Genomic DNA, 15,952 nt, shown 5'->3' on the forward strand with positions numbered 1-15,952 from the left:
GGGTATATGAGTGGGGTTTACAAACACTTTAACTACCAAAATTATTCTACAATGCTAAAGCTTTCATATATCCTCTAGATTCTTACATTTGTTGTTTTGAACAGCCAGTTTGAAGGAGAATGAGTGGTAAAAAGCCCAATGCAATATTCCCAATGCATGCATTCCTGTAGAGATGGCTACATCTATAAGTGGATGCTGACTGTTAGAATATTATTCAAAATTCATAATTCGGCACTTATAGGTGTTATAATATATCTATGGCAAGCTTGCAAAACATATTTGGTTTTATGATTAATCATAATAAAAAGTATGTGTGAATGACCTTGATAAAGTGTTCAGTGAAACATATCCTCATCTAAAGCTGAGTTAGTAATAAGTTTCTGATGTAACCAATTTGAGTATGACATATATGGTATCTTGGTACAGAATGTCATGAGAAGACAAAAAATAGACATGTGTCTACGTAGCTAAAGCAATGATACATTGTGGATTATATCTTGTTAAAATAAGTTTAGAGAAGTCTCAGTCATGTTAATACATATTAGTACATACCGTATATACTCGAGTATAGGCCGACCCGAATATAAGCCGAGGTCCCCAATTTACCCCCAAAAAACTGGAAAAAATTATTGACTCGTGTATAAGCCGAGGGTGAGACATGCCTGTCCATCCCTGTGTGTCGTCCATCCCTGTGTGTGTCCATGCATCCGTGTGTGTGTGTGTCCATGCATCCGTGTGTGTGTGTGTGTCCATGCATCCGTGTGTGTGTGTGTCCATGCATCCGTGTGTGTGTGTGTCCATCCATCCCTGTGTGTGTGCATGCATCCGTGTGTGTGTGTGTGTCCATGCATCCGTGTGTGTCCATCCATCCCTGTGTGTGCATGCATCCGTGTGTGTGTGTGTGTGTGTGTGTGTGTGTGTGTGTGTGTGTGTGTGTGTGTGTGTCCGTGCAGCCTACCTGTGTCCAGCCTGCCTGTGTCCGTCCAGCCTGTGTCCGTCCAGCCTGTGTCCGTCCCGGCCTGCGTCCCGTCCCGGCCTGCGTCCCGTCCCGGCCTGCGTCCCGTCCCGGCCTGCGTCCCGGCCTGCGTCCCGTCCCGGCCTGCGTCCCGGCCCGTCCCGCAGCTCTTCGTCGGTGGCCATTCTAGGATTCAAAAGCCGCGCCTCCGTCGGTGATAGGCGGAACACTCAATTTCCCACTGACTGCTGGGAAATTGAGTGTTCCGCCTATCGGATGTCCGTGATAGGCGGAACACTCAATTTCCCAGCAGTCAGTGGTCCGCCTATCATGGACGTCCGCTCATCCTCATACTACGGACGAGGATGAGAGGACGTCCGTGATAGGCGGAACACAGACTGCTGGGAAATTCAGTGTTCCGCCTATCACAGGCGAAGGCGGAGACGGAGGCGCGGCCTTTGAATCCTAGAATGGCCGCTGTCTGTCTGCTCGACACGCTGATCGGGCAGACAGACAGCGATGACTCGAGTATAAGCCGAGGGGGGCACTTTCAGCCTCAAAAAAGAGGCTGAAAATCTCGGCTTATACTCGAGTATATACGGTAGTTACTTAATGTAAAGTTGCTAATATGTGTTCATATTATGTAAATGTATGGTTATGACATTATATGAACAGCACATTATGTCACATATGGAGTGTTACGTGTGAGCTTGTCAATCAAGCTCCATATGACTCTCTGAGTTAGTATCTACTTTTGGATCGCACATTGCGGAAGTTAGCAGACATGAATGTGTGCCATACAAGGTTCTAAGTTTGTGAGGTTATGACGTTCACATGTAATATTTAAACCAAAGTTTCAAGATTGAAGGGGACACTCATTGACACACACATGTACACTCGTAGTCTCACAGACACACACACACCCTGACATATTCACGCGGAGACTGATGACTTGGGACAGCTGAATTCTGCCAGAAGTCTAAGAACGTTATTTCCTGTATCTTTTTGAAGGACACACAAGACAGCGAGGCAGCAACCTTTGAAACACACATGCTTTCATAAGCTTATTACAGCTTTATAATTATTCTATTTCATATATTTTTACCTACACTGAACTGAACTATTATACTTTTTACATTGTATTTATGCCAACTGTGTGACAAATAAACTCACACTTTCTTTTAAGTCAGTTTGACTATCGAACGCCTCTGAGATACAAGAATATTAGACATAAATAATATTCTACACTGACCAATGGCTTAAACCGTGTGTAGCAAAGAAAGTAATGTCTTTTGGCGGGGGAGTGGTCTGAGCATGGCTGAGTGAGGGCGTGCAGAGTCTGTGCTCCTACCTGAACCGCCAGTCATAGGTGATTTGCACCTGAGGATCCCGGAATGAGCACTCCTAGACAGAGAGAAACGAAAACCTCGCGCAGAGCTGCAGGGTGCAGTGCCCCACAACCCGCTATACAGCAGTATTTCTCCCTGAGGCGGATGTCAGCTGCCGGGCACATCGCGGAGACTACGGACGTAGCTAAACCCCGCGAGGTGGCGAGCGCTCGGACAAACAGGGGGGAGACGAAAAGCTCAACCGAGGCTGGGAGCGGCAGAGAGGAAAACGAAGGAGCTACCCCTCGCACTAAACGATCGGAAGTGGAGGTGAGCGTGCGAGCGAATAAGGGGGAGACGAAAAGCTCAACCGAGGTAGTGAACGGCCGAGAGGAAAACGAAGGAGCTACCCTTCGTGTTAAGCGATCGGAAGCGGAGGCGAGTGCGTGGATGAATAGGGGAGAGATGGAAAGCTTAACCAAGGCCGGGAACGGCAAAGAGGAAAGCGGAGGAGTCACCCCTCGTAGTATACGATCGGAAGCGGAGGATCTGAAGAGCTTAATTCAGGCTCTACCAACGAAAGCCGATATAGAGGCTCTCATTAAGAGAGTGGAGGAGACACACCGTGCTGAGATTCAGCAAGTACACACTGAGATCCAGGTCATTTCCGACCGCTTGATAGCGGGGGAGGTAAGAGTATCCTCATTTGAAGGGAAAATGGAGAGAGTGGAAAGGGAGAGCAAAGAGCAAGGTGAGATGTTGGTGGAGATGCAGCTCCAGATCGAGGAACTTGAAGACCGTAGTCGCCGCTGCAACTTGAGGCTCCGAGGCGTCTCAGAAGTCGCTGAGCAGGAGGACTTACAGGAGAAGGTAATGAGCATTTTTCACATGATTTTAGAGGGGAATGTCCCGCCCAACATGGACTTGGACAGAGTACACAGGGCGCTAGGGCCTAAACCAGCAGACCCGCAAAGGCCCAGGCATATAATTTGCCGCCTCCATAGATATGTGCATAAGGAGACTCTGCTGAGGAAGGCATGGATGGCTGGTAATATTGAGATAGAGGGTTCAGTAGTGAAGCTCCTACCTGACTTATCCCGGGCCACATTACAGCGCAGAGCACAGTTGCGCACTGTCTTGGACTGTGTACGGCGGGAGGGACATACATACAGATGGAAATACCCTCTTGCTGTGGTAATAAGAAAAGGAACATCTACATGCACACTGAGACTATACAGCGATCTTCCAAAGCTATTCGCCTTTATAGGTGTGGAGCCGTTTATGGTGCCGAACTGGAGACTCCCACTCTCTCAGCTGCAGAGAAAAAACCCAGAAAGTACAGGAGGGAAAGAGAGGGAGTGAGAAAGATGAGAAAGACATATTACAGTATAATGAGACTTGTGTTAGAATTTGTGCTAAATTAATTCATATCCCTGAATCTGAATTTTTTTTTTTTTTTTTTATTTCTCGTAGCCTCACCCCATGGGTTTTCAACTTGTTTAACCACTTGGGATCCGCGCTATTGCAAAATGACGGCAATAGCGTGGACCCACATTTTCGGGACTACGTCTATTGACGTAGTCCCGGTTACGAGCGGCCTGCGCGCCCCCTGAGGGGCGCGCGCGGCGCGCTCTGTGATCGGCGAGTCCGTGAGACTCGCCTGATCACCGATCCGTGTAAGGGGTCGATCCCGACCCCTTATCACGTGATCAGCTGTCAGCCAATGACAGCTGATCATGTGATAAAACGGAGCCGGTAATCGGCTAGTATTCCTCCTCGCGCTGACAGCGCGAGGAGAAAAAAAAAAAGCCGATCGCCGGCGGCCGTGTTCGGGACATCAGTCCCGATCACGGCCAGCAATTTAAACGGACACCTGCCCCCTGCCAGTGCCCACCTGCCACCCGCAGTGCCATCCTGAAATAAAGTAAGTGCCCCCCTGTCAGTGCCACCCAGCAGTGCCCATAGTGCCCACAGTGCCACCCAGCAGTGCCCACAGTGCCACCCAGCAGTGCCCACAGTGCCACCCACAGTGCCACCCAGCAGTGCCACCCACAGTGCCACCCAAAATCTGCCTCAGGTGCTGCACCCCAGTGCCGCCCATCAGTGCCCAGCAGTGCCGCCCATCAGTGCCCAGCAGTGCCGCCCATCAGTGCCCAGCAGTGCCACCTATCAGAGCCACCTATCAGTGCCACCTATCAGTGCCCATCAGTCCCATCTATCTGTGGTACCTATCAGTGCCCATCCGTGCCACCCATCCGTGCCACTTATCCGTGCCACCCATCCGTGCCATCTTATCTGTGCCCATCTTTGCCCATCAGTGCCGCCTTATCTGTGCCCATCGGTGCCGCCTTATCTGTGCCTATTAGTGCCGCCTTAACTATGCCTATCAGTGCCCACCAGTGCAGCCTATCAGTGCCCACCAATGCAGCCCATCAGTGCCCACCAATGCAGCCCATCAGTGCCCACCAATGCAGCCTATCAGTGCCGCCTAATCAGCGCACTTCAATGAAGGAGAAAAATGACCCGTTTGCAAAATTTTATAACAAACTATTAAAACATGATTTTTTTTTTTTTTTTTTTTGCATCTTTTTTTGTTTGTTTAGCAAAAAATAAAACTCCGAGCTGTAACTAAATACCACCAAAAGAAAGCTCTATTTGTGGGAAAAAAATGATAAAAAATTCATTTGGGTACAGTGTTGTATGACCGCGTAATTGTCACTCAAAGTGCATCAGCGCTGAAAGCTGAAAATTGGTCTGGGACTGAGGGGGGTTTAAGTGCCCAGTAAGCAAGTGGTTAAACACTCCTGAGAAGAATGGGGGGAGAGAGATATGCTCTTAAAAAATCCTTTTTTTTCTTTTTTTTTGGATTGGGATGAATGGAGATAATGGGGGGTGAGGTGGGGGTGGCGGGTGGGGGGGGGAGAGTCTAAGATAAAATATACAAATAAGATTAGATAATTATTATAAAGGGGGGAGGGTTCGGGTCCCTGGGGGGGATTTACATGACCTAGGTTCCTAGGACCTAGGTTCCTAGAAGAGGTGGTCACTTAAGAGAGTATTATAATTCACTAGGGATAAAGAGAGATAAAGAAGGGGGGAATGGGATGATAGAGGTTGCAGTGGTCTTTCCTTTTTTTTTCACTAGATGTGCAGGGAGGAGGGGGGGATTTAATATAATACATAAATGTTTGTTTAATACATGTTAATTAATTAATTAATTAATACGGTGAATCACTAAACACTAATATCAGTAACCTTTAATATTATCACTAATAAAATAAAGCACAGAGCTAGGGACCTGGGGGAAACAGAGGGCTTATGGATTGGGTCCAGACCCCCCTACCTGAACCTAAGGATGAATAAAATAACTTTATAAGATTTGACCCCCGGCTCCATCCCCCCCCCCCTTTTTTTTTTTTTTTTTTTTTTTTTTTTTTGGGATGAGGAATGTAAGGTATTATATTGTATTGTTGCTTTATTGTATTATTGTATCTTTTTGGAACAATGTCAATACACAATATGGCTCTTGGAGGAAAGAGGAAAGAAACGGAGAGGAGACGTGGAAAATGGGAAGGGAAGAGATCGATATAAATTATATATGCAGGGGAGGCTTAAACTTTGGATAAATATAGAGGGGGGAACATGTTTGAATCTGCAAACACAGGCGCAGCTGTGGATGTGTGCGCCCATATATGTATGTGCAAGGGTATAGGAATATACATGTAAAAGTATATACGTAGATGGGAATGGACAGACATAATTAACTTTGCCTATATTATGGCTTTTGTCTCCTTCCCTTTCCCTTTTTTTTTTTTTTTTTTTTTTATTATTTTTACCCCCCCTCTCTCAAAGAGCCATGTTGGAGTAGACACAATCTGTGTAGAGAAGTAACAGGTGATAGTAGAAAACATGATATTATAAAAGACTGGTAGGGGAGGGCACGGGGGAAGCTCTCCCAGGAGCAGCCAGGCACAACCACAAAACCCCATTAGGTAAACACTCATAATCCGGAGGGTCCGGAAATTGAGTGGTTAAAAGCAGTAGAGCTTTAGAATTCGTGGGGAGACCGTTGGTAAACGGTCGACCCAGGGATTGGTAGTGGGGGAGGGAGGGAGGGAGTAGTAGACTAGACGGGAGGGAGGGAGGTGGTGGGGCTAGAGGGGGCTCTCCCCCCCCCCCTTTTTTATTTTTTTATTTTTTTTGCACCTTTGTTTGTCTCTGCCTATTTCCCCGAGGAGATATGGAGACTTAAAAAATAATGTCCCTGAATGTAAAGGGACTGAACGTCCCGGAAAAAAGACGAATGTTATTCCATGATTTAAAGAGACTGAAAATAGATGTAGCGTTTATCCAAGAAACACATTTCAGAGAAAACAATCTTTCTCTGCTGAGGTCTACGGGATATCCAACGGTTTACCATGCACTTAACCCGATTTCCAAAACTAAGGGAGTCACCATCATGATATCAAAAACAGTAGCATGGAATCATAAGGATTCCATGATAGATGCAAAGGGAAGGTATCTCTTTGTAAAGGGGACGATGGGAGGGGTAGGAGTTACATTAGCAACATATTATGCCCCCAATATACAACAAGACCTCTTTGTTAAAGAGATACTTGATAAACTTATGGAATTTGAAGAAGGACAGTTGATTATGGGGGGAGACCTTAATATCCCATTAATCCCCAGTGAAGACACCTCATCAGGGACATCGTCAGTGACACCTAAAACAAGAAAGAGGATAGCTCAGGCATTAACAGAAACAAAACTGGCAGATATATGGCGATTATTACACCCCAAGGAAAGAGATTACTCTTTTTTCTCCAATCCGCATAGAGTGTACTCACGAATAGATATGTTTTTTATTCCGCATAAACAATTACCCTCAGTTAAGGAAGCCACTATTGGCCTAATTACTTGGTCAGATCATGCTCCAATTTTTTTAAAATATAACCTAACGGGGAAAAAACATTTAACCTCTAGGATGTGGAAACTTAATGAGAGCCTCCTTCAGGATCCCTAATGCCCCGTACACACGAGAGGGATTAAGTCTGACAGACCTCCAAAGGAGTTCCGCCGGAGTTCCGACGGAGTTCTGGCGGACTTTTCGACCAAACGGACTTGACCACACACCATCACACCAAACTCCGACGGAGTCGAACGTGATGACGTACGACTGGATTCGACGTAGGAAGTTCATAGCCAGTAGCCAATAGCTGCCCTAGCGTCGGTTTTAGTCCGTCGGAGTAGCACACACACGAGCGAATTTTTCGAAGGGGACCGGGTCCGGCGGAGTTCCGTCGGGAAAATTTGAAGCATGCTTCATTTCTAAAGTCCGTCAGACTTTTGCGAAGCTAAAGTCCGTTGCAGCCCACACACGATCGGATAGTCTGACGGACTCGGTCTGACGGACTTTGGATGTTGAAAAGTCCGCTCGTGTGTACGGGGCTTTAGTCCTGGAGGATATTAGAAAGGAGATAAAATTCTTCTTTCAGGAGAACGAAGGCCCAGAAAGTTCCTCGGGTACAATCTGGGAAACGCACAAGGCAGTAATCAGAGGAGTATTAATTAAGCATGGAGCAAGGATTAAGAAGGAAAGAGAAACTAAGTTAACAGAATTATTAGTAAAAATGCAACATCTAGAAGCACAACATAAACACGCCCAGAACGTAGAAGTTGAACAAGAATTAATAAGTATACGTAGGCAAGTTACAGATTTACTACAGTACAGAGCTAAAATGGCAATTCAGATAGGACGTAAGTGTAGCTATGAATCCGGCAATAAATGTGGAAAACAACTAGCGAGAGCATTACGGGAAATACAAACCAAGACACATATACCTATAATTAGAAAAAAAGATGGGGAGGAAGAACGGATGCCAGAACAGATCGCTGGTGTGTTTGGCGATTTCTACTCTTCATTGTATAACCTGAACTTGAGGGCATCAGATCAAGCTAAGATAAATGAATACATAAGTTCAAGTGAAATGCCGACTCTGACAGGTACTGCACGGGAGGAGATGGAATCCCCAATCACACTAGAAGAAGTACAAAACACGATAAAACAGATAAAAAGTGGGAAAGCACCTGGTCCAGATGGACTAACAGCCCAATATTATAAGACGTTTATGCCGGAATTAGGTCCACATATGGTTAAATTGTTTAATGAAATAGGAGACATATCGACTTTCCACTCAGATACACTTAAAGCTACAATCACAGTGATACAGAAGGAAGGTAAAGACCCGAAATAATGTGGAAGCTATAGGCCAATATCCTTACTGAACGCAGATTTGAAAATATTTAGCAAACTACTAGCCTTGAGGATACAACAGTATTTGCCCTCTTTGATTCATCAAGATCAAGTGGGATTTGTCCCAACAAGAGAATCAAGGGACAATACTATTAAGGCCTTAAACCTAATACATACAGTTAACTCTACCGAGACTCCCTGTATATTTCTGGGAACAGATGCAGAAAAAGCTTTTGATCGGGTGGGGTGGGGGTTTATGTTCTCGGTACTCCGACATATAAAGCTAGGAGGGAAAATGATGGGCTGGATAACAAGCTTGTATGGAAAACCTACAGCTCAAGTAAGAGTAAATGGAGTGGTATCTACACCTTTCCCAATAACAAATGGGACCAGACAGGGATGTCCATTGTCCCCTTTGTTATTTGCGTTGACCCTCGAACCACTTTTATGCAGAGTAAGGCTCAACAGGGATATCCAAGGAATAATTATAGGAGATACCCATAATAAAGTTGCCGCATATGCAGATGATATGCTTTTTACAGTGACGAACCCGATAATCTCGCTCCTAAATCTATGTAAGGAAATCGAGACATACAGTACACTATCCTACTTTAAAATAAACTGCTCCAAGTCAGAAGCCTTAATGATAGCAGTCCCAGAGAAAATGATGAGATTAATAAAATTAGATTATAAATTGAATTGGACGGACTATGGTTTGAAATACTTGGGAATAACGATCGCAACAGACCTCAATAAGATATATGAATTAAATTTTGCACCAGCATTGAAGATGGTACGAGGATGCCTGGAGAGATGGCACAGGGGAATATATTCCTGGTTTGGAAGAAATAATATAATTAAGATGAATATTTTGCCAAAACTCCTGTACCTCCTACAGGCAATTCCAATGTTAATACCAAGAAAATTCTTCAGAACTATACAAACATTATTTATGAAATTTATCTGGGCAGACAAACAACCAAGGATACGGAGGACATTATTAACATTACCAAAGCAATACGGGGGATTAGCAACACCAGACATATATAAATATTACCAGGCAATACATCTAGGTAGATTACTAGACTGGTGTCGACATGGAGATCAGAAAATATGGGTAAAATTAGAGCAATCACAATGTAGGGAGCTACTACATAGAGCACCTTGGTGCTACAGAAATTTGACCTTAGATACGAAGCTTCACCCTACAATAGGACCCACATTACAGATATGCTACCATCTCCTAGCTAAGAATAAGATATCGACACAGAACTCCCCTCTAGTTCCTATATTGGGCAATCCCCGATTTATACCAGGCATACAGAAAGGACCTTTTGATAAGCTGATTAAAAAAGAATATATCAAGCCTCGCATTTCGTGAAAAAAGGTAAATGGCCAACAATGCAGGAGATGACAGATAAGAAAGGTCCCTTTCAATTAGATTTCTGGCAAGCGGCACAATTAGGACACTTTTTAAGAACAGAGATAGAGCCAGAGTTACTAGACCGAGACTATATGCCATTTGAGAAACTCTGTACGGAAAAGGAACCAATTACGCATGTAATCTCGAAAATGTATGCGTTACTGATTAAACCCGTAGAAAATTTTCAGTTACCCTTCTTTCGGAAGTGGGAAATAGATCTAGGAAGGATTTTCTCTGAGGAGCAGAAGAAAAAGATGATACAATCAATTTTTAAAACAGCAACTTGCACAAAATTACAGGAAACTAATTATAAAATTATTGCACAGTGGTACAGAACACCAGAAAAACTTTAAAAATATTTCCCTCATATATCAACTAAGTGTTGGAGGTGCCAGAAAGAAGTGGGAAATTTCTTACACATATTTTGGTCATGTCCAAAAATTAAGAAATACTGGAAAGATGTACGAGAGATCGTTCAAAAATTCAGTGAAGTAGAGATACGGGAGGATCCAGCAGTATTCCTCTTGAATTTGTCAGAGACCTCAGGGAATATAGGTGGGAACTCCATCATGTGTCACTTGGTAAATACAGCCAAGTCATGTATAACACTTAGGTGGAAACAAATACAACCTCCCAGTGTGAGCATGTGGTTGAAGAAAGTCGAGGAGGTGAACAGGATGGAAGACCTAATATGGACAGCTAGGAAAAGAAGGAAAACTTATTTGGAAATATGGACACCATGGAACCTCTATATCTCCTCGGGGGATGGAAGGAGACGGGGTTGAAGAATAGGGGGGAAAATAGTAAGAGGGGTAGATGAGTAAAAGGGAGATAACAATACAACTCTAATCTGATTGGGAACAGTACCAACCTAGGATCAGACATGGGGTATGTGGGACTGAGAGAGAAGTTTCTATGTTACTGTCCCGATATGTTATATATATTGCCACCAACCTTGCGTGTTCTCTTTGTGGTTTTATATATTACATTATAAGGGGAGTAAGAAGCGAATGGAATGAAATGAACTGCTTTGCTATTTCTGTTTATTATGTATGAATATGGAAACTCGATATATGACTCTTAGATTGTTTATGTAAAACTCTGTTTTTGCTTACCTATGGAAAGGGAAAAAATAAATAAATAAAGAAATTGGAAAAAAAAGAAAGTAATGTCACCAGCACACCAGGATCTCCAAGCCTCAAGCTGTGGTACTTCAACAAACTCAATTTTCTCGATGACCAGACTGAAGCGAGGCAATCGCTTTCGACCCTTACCTCCATCCTTCCTTCCACCCCAGCTGAAGCTTCCCAGGAAGAACCAGGCTCTTCCATTCTTGAAGAAGTGGATGTGCCCAGCTGGAGCCAAGTATAATTTTTTTTGGAAAATATTAATTGTCCTAATATTAATGATGTAAACTAAAATGTTTGAATTGCATACAAACCAATGATTTATTCACAAAAATGATTGTGTATACATATCACTAGACAGTAGTGACCAAAAATGTTGTTAAAATATTGGTGAACAGTTAGAAAAATGCTGGGGTCAAAATGATAGCCTTTTATATTTGATTAAAATTCAATTTGCAAGTCATAAGCTCGAAATTGTGTGTGATTGATGAAGCAGAAAATACAACTATGTCCCTTTTTTATACACAGGATGAGCTCAGCCAGGAGGAGGCCCTGCCCAGTGGTAGAGAGGAGGAGGCCATGACCAGTGGCAGGCAGGAGGTGGCTGGGCCCAGTAGGAGCCTCACAGAATGCCAGGTGTTTCCCCTCTGCCTTCCCACCAAAAGGCCCAGGAAGATGACCAGAACTGAGGAGGAATCACTTGCTCTCATTCGGGAAGCCAGCCAGTTCTTCAGTACCCCCCCCCCCCCCAATGCTGAAGAGGCCTATGGTATGTATTTGGCCACCAGGTTGGTGGAACTGGAGAAGGGCCAACACCTCCTCTGTGAGGGGGAGCTTACGGAAACCAGTAATTTTTCTAATGAAGACCCTACTCCTCATCTTTCTCCTCTTCCTGCCACAAGTCCGCCACCAGAAGCACAGCCTCCAAGGAAGGCTGCAGAGAAGCGTGGAGGGAAGGCTGCAGTGCAGCGTGGAGGGAAGGCTGCACGGAAGAGTCAAAAGTGATTGACTGGCTTCAGTCTGGTCTGACAGAAGACGCAGGTTGCTGTAGTACCACAGGCTGGGGACATAGATGTCATCTGCTGCTGTTCCTGATCTCTGGGAGTCCTGGACCAGATTGTGCTCCCTATTATATGTACTCCGCAAGATCTCAATTTTGTTTTCCACAGACTTGATGTGTGGCCTGGGGGACAAAAGGCTTCACAAATTCCAAAAGTGTCTCCAGTGTTGCCTTCCTCTTTATTTTGTTAACCAGAATAAATGGTTATTTTTTTTTTTTTTCAAAAAATAATGCACTATGTGTTTTTAGTCATAAAGGACAGTTTGTTTGTGAGTAGGCAGGTACATATCAAAAAGACTATGGGGATTATTTACAAAAGGCAAATACATTTTGAACTGCAAGTGCAAAGTGCACTTGAAATTGCGCTGCAAGTGCACTTGGAAGTGCAGTCACTGTAAATCTGAGGGGAAGAACTGAAATGATGGGAAGCTCTGCTGATTTTATCATCCAATCATGTGCAAGCTAAAATTGTGTTAACTTGAAACTCCTAAAAAATGTTTTAAATGGAAATCACTAGAATTTTTTATATTTTTTATAAAAATTGTAAAATACCGTATATACTCGAGTATAGGCCGACCCGAATATAAGCCGAGGCCCCCAATTTACCCCCAAAAAAACTGGCAAACTTATTGACTCGTGTATAAGCCGAGGGTGAGACATGCCTGTCCATCCCTGTGTGTGTGTCCGTCCATCCCTGTGTGTCCGTCCATCCCTGTGTGTCCGTCCATCCCTGTGTGTCCGTCCATCCATCCCTGTGTGTGTGTGTCCATCCATCCATCCATCCCTGTGTGTGTGTGTCTCCATCCATCCATCCATCCATCCCTGTGTGTGTGTGTCTCCATCCATCCATCCCTGTGTGTGTGTGTGTCTCCATCCATCCATCCATCCCTGTGTGTGTGTGTATCCATCCATCCCTGTGTGTGTGTGTGTCTCCATCCATCCATCCGTGTGTGTGTGTGTGTGTGTGTGTGTGTGTGTGTGTGTCCAGCCTACCTGTGTCCCGAGCCTTTGTCCCGAGCCTCCGTCCCGTGCCTTGCCTCCTTGCCTCCGTCCCGTGCCGTGCCTTGCCTCCGTCCCGTGTCGTGCCTTGCCTTGCCTCCGTCCCGTGTCGTGCCTTGCCTTGCCTCCGTCCCGTCCCGTCCCGTGCCGTGCCTTGCCTTGCCTCCGTCCCGTGCCCTCTTCGTCGGCGCCTCGGCGGCCATTGTAAAATTCAAAAGCCGCGCCTCCGCCTTCGCCTGTGATAGGCGGAACACTGAATTTCCCAGCAGCCTGTGTTCCGCCTATCACGGACATCGTATCATCCTCGTCCGTAGTACGAGGATGAGACGATGTCCATGATAGGCGGAACACAGGCTGCTGGGAAATTCAGTGTTCCGCCTATCACAGGCGAAGGCGGAGCCGGAGGCGCGGCTTTTGAATTATAGAATGGCCGCTGTCTGTCTGCTCGACACGCTGATCGAGCGGGCAGACAGCGATGACTCGAGTATAAGCCGAGGGGGGCACTTTCAGCCTCAAAAAAGAGGCTGAAAATCTCGGCTTATACTCGAGTATATACGGTATATATTGTTGAAATCTAAAATTATAAAAGATGAGTCTAAAAAAGAATTGTAAACATTATTTATGAGATCTTTTAAAAGGCTTTTAAAAACTACAATATTAGACATGAGATGAGGGTAAATAATGAAGAAATAAGTTTAGAAGGACTGTGTGTGAATATAAGCAGCAAAAAACATAATTCTTCTAGCATTATAAAGAAGAAAAGAATGCACTATATTAAAAGATCACAGAATTAGCAGCATGAGGAATGTGCTAGCTTCAATATGAACGCTAGTTTTAGCAGACCGAGTGCTTCCGTCTTGTACTTGCTTCAGAGCATGTGTAGTTTTTGGTCTGTAAGGCCGCGTACACACGGGCGGACTGTTCGCCCAACTTTGTCCGCTGAACAGTGTTTGGGCGGACAGTCCGCTCGTGTGTGGGCTTTCAGCGGACAGTTTCAGGGGACAGTTGGACGGACAAGGTTTTTCGGAATTTCCGAAAAACTGTCCGCTGAAACCTTGTTTCAGCGAACAGCCCGCTCGTGTGTAGGCTTGTTCGTCAAACAAAGTTGCGCGCATGCTCAGAAAGGATTTTCACGCCGAAAGCTATAATGCAGTGTATAGGACGTCGTATTTTTCGTCCCGTCGTACGTGCCGTTCACGTCATCGCGCACGGTTTCAGCAAACTGTTCGTCCGTCGTGTGTGGCCATGTCCGTCCATGCTAAGTTTGAGCGGACTGTTTGCCGAAACTGTTGGACGGACAAAGTTGGGCGAACAGTCCGCGCGTGTGTACGCGGCCTAAGACTAGCACACAGATGAACAGTTTGCATGTTAGAAAGCAGAGTTCATCGGACAGATTTGAAACATGTTTTATTTCTAGGTCTGTCTGAATTTTGGGAAGAAAAAGTCTGCTGGAGCCCACACATGTTCAAATTTTCCGACAGATTCCGGTGACCAAGTCTGCTGGAAAGTCCACTCGTGTGTACGCGGCATAAGAATGCAGAACCCATATTACTCCTTTAGCCACCCATCAGATGAACAAGTACAATTACCATTATGTCATTAGGATAGGGTTTTTCTAACTGTGCATGAAGATGCTTGCATCCTCGAGAGTAGGGTAAGAAACATATAGGGACATATAATATGCATTTTTAATGTGACTTTGGTTTTAATCATTTCCAAAAGAACACGGCTATTCTAAGCAAAGAAACAGGAAAATAGGAAGTTAGCCCACTCAAAACGGACATTTCCGATATAAGAGGTCACTATTAGGAGAATGATATAGCATACAGGGAAAACTTAGCATTTTAATGTTCTACAAAGTACAGGCTGAGCTTAAAACCTGAAAATATGAATTATAAAATTGAAAACAGTAATAAAACTCACGTAGCACTGATAAGAATCTCAAAACTTGTCACTGGATCCCCCAGACACTCTCTGTCTGAACGTGGTGTCACCGTTAATGAAAAGCTGGTGTCACTTCTGGGTGGTGGAACATTGTATCTCAGGACTGTCTGTAGAATGAAGACAAAAAAGTGAGTTAGAAGAAGATTATGACAGATATAAGAAAAGGCAGAGAGTTTGTTTCCTCTTACTTAGGAGTAGGCAACCTGGAGCTCTCCAGCTGTTGTGGAACTACATTTCCCATGAGCAGGGCAGGACTTAGGGTGGTGGGGGCCCCTGGGCTTGAGTCACTTTCGGGCCCTACCTTCTATACATTACTTTAAATAGAACAAAATGATACATACACAAGCTATGTATTAGAGATAAACAATTCAGGATAAACTGAAAATAAAAATAGAGATCATGATTCTGAACAAACAACTATACAAAATGACATAATTTATGTTAATTGCTGAAGTCTATTAAAAATGTTAAATTAATCTGAAAATTAAGATTTTTTTTTTCCACAAAATTGTCATTGTAATAGGTTATTTCTCTCACATGGCATGTGTATACCACAAATAACACCCCAAAATACATTCTGCTACTCCTCCTGAGTATTATGATAGCACATGTGTGGGACTTTTTTCACAGCCTGGCCACTTAGAGAGGCCCAACATGCAGCGAACGCTATCAGGTGTTCTTGGAGCATAAATTACACATCTAACTTGTTGACTAACTATTACACATTTGAAGGCCCTGGAGCACCAGGACAATGACATGTGACACTGATGTGGCACTGATACGTGGCACTGATGACAGATGGCACTAATATGTGGCACTGATGACACGTGGCACTAATACGTGGCACTGATGACAGATGATAC

The 15,952-nt window shown here is 44.5% G+C and overlaps 1 protein-coding gene across 2 annotated transcripts in view; it reads right to left on the bottom strand.

Annotated features, from left to right (window-relative positions):
* The window catches only part of LOC143930916 (alpha-2-macroglobulin-like), a 299,885-nt gene that overhangs the window by 19,698 nt on the left and 264,235 nt on the right, over window positions 1-15,952 (bottom strand). For both annotated transcript variants that reach the window (XM_077455603.1, XM_077455602.1), the window contains exon 31: window positions 15,069-15,196. In XM_077455603.1, coding sequence (XP_077311729.1) covers window positions 15,069-15,196 — 128 coding nt within the window. The remainder of the gene's footprint in view (window positions 1-15,068; window positions 15,197-15,952) is intronic.

The sequence above is a fragment of the Lithobates pipiens genome, unplaced genomic scaffold (assembly GCF_037356315.1).
Source record: "Lithobates pipiens isolate NorthernLeopardFrog02 unplaced genomic scaffold, aLitPip1_a1.2 Scaffold_25, whole genome shotgun sequence".
NCBI lineage: Eukaryota > Metazoa > Chordata > Amphibia > Anura > Ranidae > Lithobates > Lithobates pipiens.